This window comes from Vicia villosa, linkage group LG6 (genome assembly GCF_029867415.1).
Source record: "Vicia villosa cultivar HV-30 ecotype Madison, WI linkage group LG6, Vvil1.0, whole genome shotgun sequence".
NCBI classification, from domain to species: Eukaryota; Viridiplantae; Streptophyta; class Magnoliopsida; order Fabales; family Fabaceae; genus Vicia; species Vicia villosa.
In genome coordinates this window covers 29,618,436-29,632,767 of record NC_081185.1, presented here as the reverse complement: position 1 = coordinate 29,632,767, position 14,332 = coordinate 29,618,436, and the positions used below count along the sequence as shown (strand labels likewise).

The following is a 14,332-nucleotide window of genomic DNA, read 5'->3' as shown; positions in this document are numbered from 1 at the left end:
TTACCTTTGCAAGTCAGTCGCGTTAATGGAAGGGCTAATTCTGAAAAACCTTCGATAAATCTCTTATAATAACCAGCCAAAATCAAAAAGCTTCTAATCTTCATGAACGATTTTGGAACTTCCCACTGGAACATTGCATCTACTTTGAATGGATCCACAGCAATGCCACTACCTGGAATGATATGACCAAGAAAACTAACCTTCTCTAACCAAAACTCACATTTGGACAGCTTTGCGTATAACTTATTTTCTTTCAAAACTTGCAATACTATCCTCAAATGTTCGGCATGGTCTTCTTCCAACTTAGAATAGATCAGAATATCATCAATAAATACCACCATAAAACGATCTAAATAAGTATGAAAGATGCCATTCATATATTCCATAAATACTTCCGGCGTGTTAGTAACATTGAAAGGCATCACCAAGTACTCATAATGCCTGTATCGGGTTCTAAAATCCGTTTTCTGAATATCTCCATCTTTCACTCTGATATGGTGATAACCTGATCTCAAGTCAATCTTGCTAAACACACGTGCACCCACCAATTGATCTATCAAGTCATCTATCCTTGGAAGTAGATACTTGTTCTTGATTATTACTTTATTTAATTATCTATAATTAACAGACGACCTAATACTTTCATTTTTCTATTTCATTAGCAACACCGGAGCTCCCAAAGGCGATACACTTGGTCTCACAAACTTCTTCTTAAGTAAATCCTCTAGTTGCTTCTTCAAATCTTCCAACTCAGATGCTGACATCCTGTATGGTTCCTTGGAAACAGTCCTGGTACCAGGGACAAGATCCATAGCAAATTCAACTTCTCTTTCTGGCGGTACATCGGGAATCTCATCGGGAAAACTTCAAGAAATTCACGTACCACCTGTAAGTCATCAATTGTAACCTAATTCTCAACAGATAACAACACCATCAATGAAAACACCCGAGCTTCATCTTACACCAATTCACGTAATTGTCTAGCAGATAATAAATCAATTTCCTCCTCCTCGACAAGAGTAGAAAACCGCATAGATTTGCTATAACAATTAATATGAACATAGTTACATTCCAACTGGTTCATACCTAAGATCACATCCAATCCACTCAGCAGAAAACAAACCAAATCAACAACAAAGTCTCTGTCGAAGATCGACAAGGGACACTTAAAACACGCTAGAGAAGTAGTCACCGATCCTTTAGCTGGAATATCGACGACCATCTCTCCATTCAAAGAACACAACACAAGACCCAACTTTTTCATACCTTCAGCAATAATAAAACAATGAGTAGCACCAGTATCAATAATAGTAATTAAGGGAGTACTATTAATGAAACATGTACCTCGGATCAGTGTGTCTTTGCTAGCTATTTGAGTTCCTGCTAAAGCAAACACCTTCCCACCAGACGGTGCTTTATTCGGCTTCAGGTACTGAGTACTAATATGTCCTTCTTCACCACAGTTGAAGCAAATAACCTCTTTGTGCTTACAATCAGCTAATTCATGTCTGACTTTACCACAACGGAAACACCTCTTTATGTCTTCAGTACATGCATTACTTTTATGACCTGGTTTCCCATATTTGAAACATATAATACCACCTGGAGCGTGATGTTGTAGAAAGTACAAGTCAAATGTAAGTATTTTGTATTATCGTATCCACAGAGATTGGAGCGATATCAAAACCGTTCAACGATTTCTATAGTTCTAAGCATAGAGTTTCAAGTTTGTTTGGTTGAAAGTTACGGAAAGTAAAAGTGCGTAAATAACGAAAGATAAGTTTCAATAGACTAGACTTGTTGGGAATTGGTTTTCATCCACCGATTCAATATGCAAATCTTGGATCAGTTATACACAATCTATGCTTGTTTCATTATCATCACGTATTGCTCACAACAAAGTTCATGTCTAAACGTTTGTTGAGATTTCTTACCTTATGGTTTAATTGACGATTTCTCAGCCTATTAAACAATACGGTAGCATTAAGATTCAATACTTGAAGTGAATATCAAACCTAAATCTATGTCTAGCATTTAGAGTTTAATAGTTGTTATCTTGGATCGAGATTAAAATCGTATTTGTCAATATCAATTCAATCCATGAAATAAACGGTAAAACGAAGATAACAACGATAATGATTTAAACATAAATTATATATAACACCATGATTAAAGAAAATACATACTGTTTCGATGAACTACGACCAATCCCAACAAGAGAGGGATTTAGCTACTCATGGTAGCTTGATGAACAATGGAAGATTCGAGTTGGAATGAAATCAACGAAGATTTCCCGACTCTTGATGTGTATCCACCTCTCTCTACCTAAAAGCCTCTATTCCTACTTCTATTATATCAGTAATACAAGATAAAAGTGAATGAATCCTTTCTGAAATGAGTTCTGCTCCTTTTATAGCAGTTCTGGCCGCCTGAGTTCGCTACGCGAAAGGAAGTTCGCTACAGCGAACGCCTTGCTTCATTGTTAAGTCTTTGTTCTGACCGCCAGAGTTCGCTACGCGAAGGATATTTCGCTGCAGCGAATGTTTTCTTCAGCTTTAAGAAATTCAAATCTTCTAGAAACCGCCAAAGTTCGCTACAGCAAAATATGGTTCGCTGCAGCGAATGTACCTCGCTACTACTTGCTGCTAGCGAAACTGGAAGGTTTGATTCTGACATCGTTCGCTACAGCGAAATATGGTTCGCTGCAGCGAATCGGGCCTTCGCTACCATTCGCTACCTTTCGCTGCAGCGAATGCCCTGTTTTCTGGATTTTTGCCTTTGAGTGCCTGGGGTTCGCTGCAGCGAAAGTCCTGTTTTCTGGTTTTTGCTTTAATACTATAACCTGCACAAATGCAAACTAAACCAAGTAATTTTGCACAATGATACTTTATTCAATAGTTGAGGGTTTTTATGTGAGAAATATGTTAAATAAGTAAGATAAGTGCTATGTTATAATAAGTCATTTTAGCATGAATAAAGCACTTATCAAACTCTCCCCAACTTGAATCTTTGCTTGTCCTCAATCAAAGTAAAAACAAAAGCAAGAGTTTCTATACCACCTTTCACATGATCAACCAAATATTGCAATGAAGAAATCAAGGCGCATGGTATCTTGAAATTACACATCCAAAAGTTGAAGCATTTCTACCTTCTTTAGCATTTAGACATATTCATGAAACAAGTCTTCCACATAAATTTCATGTCAAGCAATCCAAAGCAATGAACATGTTAATCATGAATCACACCTACCACACTTTTTGTATAAGTGAAAATGATGAGGTATGTTGATCTCTCATATGACAAATTTGCTAATATCTAGATCAATTCATACTTTCATCCAAACAAGATATGTAGATAAGCAAGAACATAGATCACTAAGGTCTTTCATGGTTGTAATGTGGCCAAGGTACCAAGGAAGTGTCATTTCTATGGATAATGGAAAAAAGGTTGTTGATTTTTCTTTTTAGAAGAGCATTCAAAGATTTGACTCTTTTATCCAATACTTCTTATTTCTTCCTTTTGAAAACATTCTTACTTATTATATCCTTTTCTTTTTCTTTTCTCATTTTCTAATTTTTTTCTTTTGATTCTCAAATCTTTTTCTTTTCTTTTGAAGAAAGTCTTTTTCTCTTTTCTCCCCAACTTGAACAATACCTTACTTGCTTTGAATGCTCATTGAGATTTTTCAAAAGATATCATGGTTTCAAGGTTATATTTCAAGGAAAAATGGAATCTATCATATGTGAACTTTTTATGATTTTCAAAGATATAGAACAATATCCACTAAGTGGTTTACTTAATGTATTGTTCAGTTCATTAATGATAGATTTATTGTCATAGGGCTCAAAAGGGGTTGCAAAAGATCACTCACTCACAAGGGACAATGAGGCTATATTTGGTTTAGTGGTTATGCTCAATTTCAAAGAATTGCCTTGATCCCTTCTATGTCTTTGCGATTACCAACATAAATGCAAGATTTAAGCATGAATCAAACAAGTTAAAACAAGAATTTGTCAGTCTCCTTAGCATATAGTGAACAATGGAAGGTTACCTCACTTTCTTGTTTTAGAACTAAGTGATTCATATGAAAACATGTCATGGCATAGGTTTGTATGAACTGGTTTTGTGCAGCCTACTCATGTCATGTATATGCTAAATTCTAAGAAAGCATTAAACATGTACCTTGGATAGTGCAATCTTTTCAACTCATGTCCTTAACCTTGTTCTTTTGGTTTATGTGAAATTGATTTTCCACTCTATGCTTCTTCTTTCAATTCATTGTTAGAGGACAACAAGCATCATGAATTGGTCATAAGTCATCTATAGCTCAAAAGTGGAAACACACAGAAATCAAAATGAAGAAGATGGCATGATTGGAAAAGATTTTTTTTCTGAACTTTTTGCGTTCGCTGCAGCGAAACAGGGCTTCGCGTAGCGAACTCTGCATAATTCTGTTTTCTGCAGAATTTTCTTTGTGCTATGTCATGCCATTTTCTTCCTACTAATCTATTAATTATGCATAAAGGAAATGAAAGCAATGAAAAGTTGGGTTACCTCCCAATAAGTGCTTGTTTAACGTCATTAGCTCGACGCCTATTTCGAGTAAGCATTATGGTGGTTTGCATGAATTCGTCAAAATGTTCTTGCCACCATCCTTTGGCCTTTCTTTCTTGTCCATTTATTTTAATGCTTCCAGGCCTATTTCATCAGGAGCTTTATCTTTGGAATAATCATCCTCCTTGTGTTGAAACACTGTGAAGTTCACTTCTTCGTCTTTGTATCTTACTTTCATCTTCCCTTCATCCACGTCAATCATCATTCGGGCTGCCTTTATGAAGGGACGGCCCAGGATCAGAGGTGTTTCGTCTATTTTGTCAATATCCATCACCATAAAATCTGTTTGGAATAGGAAGTTCTCAATTTCCACCATAACGTCTTTCACTATGCCAATTGGTTTTGTGATAGATTTGTCAGCAAGTTGCAACATCATTTTTGTAGGTTCCATATCAAGAGTGTCAATCTCTTGAAAAACGGATAACGGAAGAAGATTTGTGCTTGAACCAAGATCAATCAAAGCTTTAAACTTGAGATTTTTTATGGTGACTGGAACTGTTACGCTTCCAGGATCAACATTGTTTTCTTCCTCCTCCATATGTTTTCCTTTTTCTTGATTTTTCTCCACAACTATACCTTTTGAATTCTCCCCAACTTTGTCTTGAACAATGTCACTACCTTTTGTTGTGATTGCGTTACAAGTTTCCTTGGGATTAACTTGAGTGGTGGCAGAAAACGTACCTCTTTGTTGCTCACTTAGTTGCTTCGCAATTTGCCCAACTTGCGTTTCAAGATTTCTAATTGACGCATCAGTGTTTTTCTGGTTTGCCATGGACAATTGCATGAATTGATTTAAGGTATCCTCGATCTTTGAAAGCTTATCTGGCTGCGTGTAACTTTGGTACTGATTCGGTCGGTTTTGGCCATAGCTTGCGTTGTTGTTGTGTGGATAACCTTGATTGTACGGAACTTGCCTTTGTTGTTGATTTCCCATATATTTTACCTCTTCGTTGATCGGGGGACAGAAACCAGTTGGATGATCACCTGTACAAAGTTCACAAAAAGCTACTTGTTGTGATGCGTTTGACGAACCGTGCACATCTTTGAGTTGTTGAGGAAGCTTGGACAGCTGTTTTGTCAATTCCTCTACGGTTTGAGTGAGCAGTTTGTTTTGTGCTAGGATTGCATCATTTGTACCCAATTCCAAAACTCCAGGCTTCTTTTGTATGGTACCTCGATTATGTTGAACTTGGTGATCTGTGAGAGCCATCCTATCAATGATTGAAATTGCTTCTGCTGCACTTTTTGCTATCAAGGAACCTCCAGCTGTTGCGTCAAGTAAAAGCTTCGGTTGAGGTAATAAACCATTACGGAAAATGTGAATTTGTGACATGTCATCGAAACCGTGGTTTGGACACTTCCGTAGCATGGATTTATAGTGTTCCCAGGCTTCACACAAAGTTTCATTTGAAAATTGGGTGAATGTGGCGATAGCTGTCTTTGCATCCATGAATCGGTTGTGAGAAAAGAATCTGCTGAGAAAGTTTCTCTCTAACACATTCCAATTGGTCATGGTTTCTGTTGATTGATCGAGGTACCAATCTTTTGCTTTTCCGATCAAAGAGTTTGGAAATAACCTCATGAAGACAGCTTCCTCTTCAGCCTCTGGTGCACCTAATGTACCAGCTATTTCGTAGAATCGGGTGAGGTGAGTGTATGGATCTTCATGATCCAAACCTGCAAAAGGATTAGCATAAATAATTTGCAGCAGTCCTGTTTTCATCTCAGCTCGTCTTGCGGCTGGATTGTTGGTGAGATGGGCGAACCTCCTTGGGCTACTTTCACAAGGACCATTAACAACTTCAGCCATTGTTTCTTTTGATGAATTTGATGAGGAAGTTGATGTAGATGCTCCTTTCTTTTTCTGTTTGGATTTTTGTTTCTTCGTTTGCCTTTTGTTCTTTCGGATTGTTCTTTCGATCTCGGGATCAAAAAGAAGTTGCTCCTTTGAACTTTTGCCTCGAAGCATAAACAGAAATTTTTCCACCTATCCAAACACTTGAGCAAACGTTGCAACAAACAGAAAAATATATACAATAATATAAATAAATGCACAAAGCTTAAAAGTATAGAAACGATTGCGATGTTTTAATATCTTAAACGCCAATCCCCGGCAACGGCGCCAATTTGATGTTGTAGAAAGTACAAGTCAAATGTAAGTATTTTCTATTATCGTATCCACAGAGATTGGAGCGATATCAAAACCGTTCAACGATTTCTATAGTTCTAAGCATAGAGTTTCAAGTTTGTTTGGTTTAAAGTTACGGAAAGTAAAAGTGCGTAAATAACGAAAGATAAGTTTCAATAGACTAGACTTGTTGGGAATTGGTTTTCATCCACCGATTCAATATGCAAATCTTGGATCAGTTATACACAATCTATGCTTGTTTCATTATCATCACGTATTGCTCACAACAAAGTTCATGTCTAAACGTTTGTTGAGATTTCTTACCTTATGGTTTAATTGACGATTTCTCAGCCTATTAAACAATACGGTAGCATTAAGATTCAATACTTGAAGTGAATATCAAACCTAAATCTATGTCTAGCATTTAGAGTTTAATAGTTGTTATCTTGGATCGAGATTAAAATCGTATTTGTCAATATCAATTCAATCCATGAAATAAACGGTAAAACGAAGATAACAACGATAATGATTTAAACATAAATTATATATAACACCATGATTAAAGAAAATACATACTGTTTCGATGAACTACGACCAATCCCAACAAGAGAGGGATTTAGCTACTCATGGTAGCTTGATGAACAATGGAAGATTCGAGTTGGAATGACATCAACAAAGATTTCCCGACTCTTGATGTGTATCCACCTCTCTCTACCTAAAAGCCTCTATTCCTACTTCTATTATATCAGTAATACAAGATAAAAGTGAATGAATCCTTTCTGAAATGAGTTCTGCTCCTTTTATAGCAGTTCTGACCGCCAGAGTTCGCTACGCGAAGGATATTTCGCTGTAGCGAATGTTTTCTTCAGCTTTAAGAAATTCAAATCTTCTAGAAACCGCCAAAGTTCGCTACAGCGAAATATGGTTCGCTGCAGCGAATGTACCTCGCTACTACTTGCTGCTAGCGAAATTGGAAGGTTTGATTCTGACTTCGTTCGCTACAGCGAAATATGGTTCGCTGCAGCGAATCGGGCCTTCGCTACCTTTCGCTGCAGCGAATGCCCTGTTTTCTGGATTTTTTCCTTTGAGTGCCTGGGGTTCGCTACAGCGAAATATAGTTCGCTGCAGCGAAAGTCCTGTTTTCTGTTTTTGCGTTAATACTATAACCTGCACAAATGCAAACTAAACCAAGTAATTTTGCACAATGATACTTTATTCAATAGTTGAGGGTTTTTATCTGAGAAATATGTTAAATAAGTAAGATAAGTGCTATGTTATAATAAGTCATTTTAGCATGAATAAAGCACTTATCAGAGCGTCTCCCCCACTAGTCCTTTTACCCTCAACAACTTTCTATTTGCCCTTACCAGCTGGAGCATCATAAGGCTTCCCATGATTCTGTTGGTGCTTACGCCTGTTCTCATTTATAAACTTATAATGAGCATTATTTTTCTCCTCATAAATTCTATAACTATCCACCAAATCCAGAAAATTACGAATCTTCTGGTATCCAATTGCCTTCTTGATCTCTGGGAGTAAGCCGTTCTCTAATTTGATACACTTGGAAAACTCACCAGTAGCCTCGTTATAATGAGGATAGAACTTTGCCAATTCCACAAAACTAGCAGCATACTCCGTAACCGACAAATTTCCCTGCTTTAGTTCGAGAAATTCTATATCCTTCTTCTCGCGGACATCCTTAGGATAATACCTCCTCAGAAACTCCCTACGGAACACAGCCCAAGTGATAACTTCACCTGCAGACTTCAACCTCTGACGAGTCTCTAGCCACTAGCCATCAGCTTCAACTGCCAACATATGGGTATCATATCGCACCTTTTGTGCTACAGAGCAGTTCATCACTCAGAAAATCCTTTCTATCGCCTTGAGCCAAGCTAGCGCCCCATCAGGATCATACTTGCCCTTGAAGGTATGAGGATTCTCCCTCTAGAAAGTCGCCAGACTACGGGATTCATCATTAGCACCAGCGTTAGGCTAATTTTGCATAGCCTGAGCCATCGCTTTCAAGGCAGCAATAATCATAGCATCATTCCTTTCAGCCATCTTCTGCTTCACACTGTACAACAACGGTTAGAAAGCTCAATTGTCAAACAACACTACTGACTCGACAACTTGGGCGGACAGACCGACCTGCTCTGATACCATTAATGTAAACCCTAATTTACCCCGACGAATAATAATAAAATCATATTGCAAAGTTTCATTCAAAGTATTCATCACAAAACTAGGATGTCACATTCTTCAAAAACATAAACATTTGCTCGTAATTATTAACGGATACATAACACATTTAAGTCGGATGAACCGATCAAAACAACATAATCTTCAAAACATTTTTTATTACACAATAGAAAATATTCATAATTCAATTAAGAACCAACATGACAACTTAATTCCACAATTGCCAACATCAATATTTGAGAAGGCCTTAACATTTATTTAAAATCCAACAAAGAAAACAATTAAGCGTTCATCCCCCTTAGTGTTACGTATCAGAGCAACAACGCCAACTCGAACTAACTGAAGATAAATATCACTCACTCCTGATCACCTGCACGTTACACACATAAGGGTAATTTTCAAACAAAAAGGGTGGGATATCATAACAATATAAAGAAATGTATGATAATAAGTATATGAAGAATTAAGTCATATACATTTCACCAACTTCACACAATCATCATCATCATCCATCAACCAGTAATATATAAGTATTTAACAACAAACAATGCATCATGTAATACAGTGGGAGAACTGACTTTTTGAAATGTTGCAGTAAGCAAGAGTCGCCACCGACTTTTATTTTATCCAATATATAGAAAGGCTAAAAGAACAGAAAAAACCCATTTAAAAGACTTTGAGTTCGGGGGGTAAGTTATACAAAGGGAAGGTGTAAGCACCCTTTGTATCCATGGTTATCCATGGGCTCTTAATTGCTTAGCTCACTTGTTTGTTTGAATTGTTTGAAAGAGTGTCATGTGTGAATTGAAAAGCTTTGAATAAGGACTTTAGCTTGTAAATAAGCGTAGCCTTTTGAGTTGATTTGAAAAAGGAGTGTGAAAAGTAATTTGAGTTTGAATAGTGAGTAAGCAGTTAAAAGCACCTACCCTAAGTTTAATGTCTTTCTGTTCTTTAAGATTTTTCGTTTGAAAGGGCTATCCATACCATGATGAGGGTAGGTAGTCTTTTCATTGGATGTAAAGGGTCATCGAGATTATCGTTCGCCACAGACTGTCCCTACCATAAAGAGGGCAGGTAGTCTTAGGGAAGGATAAAATAGTCATTTAGGCAACATGCGAGGATACCTTAGCAATTGGGACAATCATCATTTAAACCGAGGCAACATCGAGGGACAAGATCATTTTTGTTAAGGCAACTTCGAAGGGACATATGATCTTATGATGATTTATGAACTGAGGGCAACATTTGCTTTAGGCATCCTCGGAATCGTGGGACTTGACTATTTTAGAATCTTTAAAAGGCAACAGGCAGCATAAGAAAGGTTACCCTAAAGGTGTCTGGGTGCACAATCAAGTGGTTAATATTCAAATAATTTTATCTTGTAAAAATTAGTGATTCTATGTTCAATTCAGGGTTTATCACTCCCTAGGATTACTAACCATAGCAGTTATAATGAACAGTTTAATAGTCCTACGCTATTACAATAAACATCTGTTGATGCGGGAAAATTAAAGGCAAAAATATAAACCTAATTACTATTACAATAAAACCCTTGAAGGGTAATAGAAAATAAAAGGCAGAAAGAAAGGTAGAAAACTTTTTGTACTTTGGGGCAGATACATTATAAATTGAAATTGAAAATATACAAGGCACAAGGTAAACAGAAAAATAAACAAGGCAAGAGGCAAACCCCGAACGGGGAAAAGTTAACCATGGTTAATAAAAAGAAACAGGTTTTAAAACCTGGACTAAGGTTAATGTAAAAATTTATGTTGATCAAAGCCCTTACTTAATTATTGGTTTTAATTTTAAAATCGGCTAATCTGATTAAAATAATTTTTTGAACCCAAATTTATTTTTAATTGACCTAAATTAATTTATCCTAATTTATTTAACCTAAAATTAGTTAATCTAATTATATAAAAATTAAAACCCAATTAAATATAATTGTTAAATCCTAAAGTTATAAACTAATCTAAATTATTATCTAAAATAAAACTAAAAAGAAATTAAGAAAAGAAAATAAAAAAGGAAGGAGAAAAAACAAAAGTAGTAAATAAATAATAAAGAAATATAGAAACCTGGGCATTGATTAAGTGTGAGAGCTTCCTGAAAGTATACCATGAGCCAACGTTCCATGACCTTTTGATTTGAGGATGCGTAAGATCTAAAGGCTGGTGGATGATGGTGCACTGTAGCTGCGTGTGATTGTATGCGTTGGAGTCAGTGAACAAACAATTTGTAAAAATTATATTGTCATTCCTGGGTATCGAACCCAGGGCCTTATGGGAACGCATTACTCTTCCTTGCCAATCATGCTACACATTGTTAGTTGTAAATAATATATCCAGAATCAATTATATGCAAAACAAAACTATTAATGGCAAAAGTCAAAGACACACTCAGACTGGGCCCCATTTATCCTTTGTCAGCGAATCAAAATTGGTGAGAGAGAATTGATTTTTGACTAGCCACCCAGAATTGGCCACGCGCGGAGAGAGGAATTGGGAGGGCTGACCAGCCAATCACACAGCAGCACATGTGACCCACTATCTTCTTCTTCTTCATTCATATTACCTGCGGATTCAGCTTCGCGTTTTGCTGCGAATTCTCTTGCGGAAAAACCTTCGAGTTCCTGCAACCACCGAAACTCACGCAATAAGCAGTGAACAAGGATAAATCGTACCCATACCTACTAATTAGCGTATTACGAACTCGATGGTGTGGTTCTTTGATCCTGTAAACGCTTGTACCATAGAAACCGAAGGTGTTCCTTCCTTGTGCCCTAAACATGGAAAAACGTGATAGCTGCGCCAAAACTCTCGTGCGTAGGCTCAAAACAAACGCACACATTAGTACGAACAGGAATATATGGATTAACAGCATTAATATAACATATAACACATGTTTGAGATTCAAGAAGTTATACTAATGGTGTACCTTCGCGAGAGAGGTTCTGAGCGTGAATTAATTCGTTTTAAAGTCTTTGATCAATATCTGGGGACCTCTGGAGCATGAATTGATCTTCAGAATGGACTGAGAACGGTTGGAGAACCAAGTTTGAATAAGCCTTAGTTTCTTAATAATTTCACTACCTTGAAACCCTATTTTTTTCAACCAATTTTTCGTCCTCCTCCCCTTGCAGCATGTTTCTATATATATAAGGGTGGAAATAGGTCAACAAGAATGGGCTTGGATCCATGTTATTTGGAAAATAAAATTTTATTGAAAATTATGTGATTTTTCCTTCTATTTTTGGACCATTCCTTTCATAACCATGCACCAACAAATTTGGATCCTTACATGTGAGTATTTGGGCCATTGGATGATTAAAACCTGATCCATACAATTTATCCTTATTATTTTTATAATTTTACTTAATTTATTTGTCTTTTTAGTGAATAAAATTCCAAATAAATCAACCAAAAGTCATAAAAATATAAAGACAAAATTATAGGTCCTTTCCTGGGTCACAAGCATGTTTAGGATCCAAAACCTAGGCCTATTAATCCAAAAACATAAAACTATGCAATTAGGGTTTTGTACTTTTCTTGAAAATTGACCAACTTGCGCAAGCCATAACTCGGTCAATTTTTATCATATGGAGATGATCTAGTACTTTCTGGAAAGCTCAAGATGTCCTCTTTAAGACACTTTGGAACCTTTTTTCCATTTGAGGATTTTATCTCGATGATATGGCTTCTGAGAAAAAACAGCTTTTTGCGAGCTTCTAGAAGGACCTGTAATGTTTTGGCTTATATCTCTTATGCGAAAGCATTTCTTGACCTTGGACCCAACATCAAAGTTGTAGAGAATTGAATTTCCTTGAGAATGAGATTTGGTTGGGGAATTTCTGAGAAAGTATGAAAGAGATATGGCCAGTCAAAGTTAGGTTGACGTTCTCCTTAAAACCCTAATTTAGCAACTTGTCCTTTGTGGATTTTTGATCTTTTCTTGATGGATCATGATCAAATTTTTATCAAATGAAGAATCTATCATTAGAATAATGATGTTGACCAAAAATCAGAAGTTTTGACTGTAATTTGACCGTAGTTGACTTTTTTAGGTCAAACTGGTCGACTGTTGACCACTTGAACTGTTGACTGAGCCATCTCATGAATCAGGGTTTGAAACTTGGCATAGGGATTCTTTGAAGTATATGAGAGGCCATGGGATCCATTTGAGGTCTTAGAACTTGATTTGATCTTGAGAGAAGCAAAACCCTAGTTGTGGGTTGATTGCTTAGGAGATAAGTAAAACTCGTTTCTCAGTGCTTGAGCCAAAAATATTTTAAAATATGATGGGCAAATTTTGGGGTATGACAGCTGCCCCTGTTCAATCTTCTTAGACCTGAAGATATAGATTGGCCTGTGTTCCTGTCGGAATCTGAAGGTGGAAAAGGATTGAACACTAGAATATCAAGAAATTTGCCCTTGCTGATGTAGGGACCTTTTCTAGAGATGGGCTTAAAGATGCCATCAATTGATGTATTGACATGTGTTAGAATGAGTTGTACATTAGACTGTATATGTGGTGTCAGAATTAAATTGTTAGCTCGATTGCCCTGAGCGTCGGGATCATATAAGTGAATTGATTGAGATGGGCTTAAAAGATGCCATCTGAATGTTGAGACTTGATTGAGATGGGCTTAAAGATGCCATCTAGCTTGATAGACTTGAGAATCAGAATACGTCGTACGTGAAGGATATACTTAGGATGAGTCGTACGTTAGAATGAATCCACTGTATTGATAAGTGTCAAAGTAAGTCGTACGTTAGGCTATACTTTTAGGACGAGTCATACGCTAGACTGGGTCAAGTTTGCATTGTTAAATGTATGGAAGGCCGACGTTAGGCTGTAGGATAGGTCGCACGTTAGACCAATTTCCCTATGTTGATAGTTGTCAGGATACACCATACGTCAGGTTGTATCCTAGGATGAGTCGTACGTTAGACTGGATCCTTTGTATTGAGAAGTACCAGAATGAGCCGTACGTTAGGCTATATCTGAGTTTAAATGTATTGAGAAGTGTTTGTTGGAGGTTGATCGTGTCAGCACCGTTTGTAGTAACTGAATTAGATCTTGGAAAGATGATCGTGTCTATACCTTTCGTGGTGATAGAATTAGATCTTTGAATGTTGGTTATGTCAGCATTGTTCGTAGTAACTAAATTAGGACTTGGAAGGATGATCGTGTCTACATCGTTTGTGATGATAGAATTAGATCTTGGATCGTCGATCGTCTCAGTAATGTGTATAGTAACTGATTTAGATCTCAGAATGATGATCGTCTCAGCACCTTGTGGGGTAACCAATTTAGATCTTGGAATGATCGTCTCCATCGTTTGTATTGATGAATTTAGATCTTGGATTGATCGTCTCCACCATT

At 36.9% G+C, this 14,332-nt stretch overlaps 2 protein-coding genes across 2 annotated transcripts; both read right to left on the bottom strand.

The window, feature by feature from the left end:
* Positions 1-650: 650 nt before the first annotated feature.
* Positions 651-2,676, bottom strand: LOC131613466 (uncharacterized). Its single transcript, XM_058885135.1, has 4 exons — positions 2,640-2,676; positions 1,345-1,602; positions 963-1,266; positions 651-864 (listed from the first exon to the last, which is right to left on the bottom strand). Exons 1-4 carry the CDS (start codon positions 2,674-2,676, stop codon positions 651-653), a joined length of 813 nt encoding a protein of 270 aa, XP_058741118.1.
* A 5,168-nt stretch (positions 2,677-7,844) lies between these two features.
* LOC131613465 (uncharacterized) lies at positions 7,845-12,092 on the bottom strand. The gene is made up of 4 exons (XM_058885134.1): positions 12,040-12,092; positions 11,522-11,579; positions 8,110-8,533; positions 7,845-7,909 (listed from the first exon to the last, which is right to left on the bottom strand). The coding sequence occupies exons 1-4, from the start codon at positions 12,090-12,092 to the stop codon at positions 7,845-7,847; spliced, it is 600 nt and encodes a 199-aa protein (XP_058741117.1).
* Positions 12,093-14,332: the final 2,240 nt, after the last annotated feature.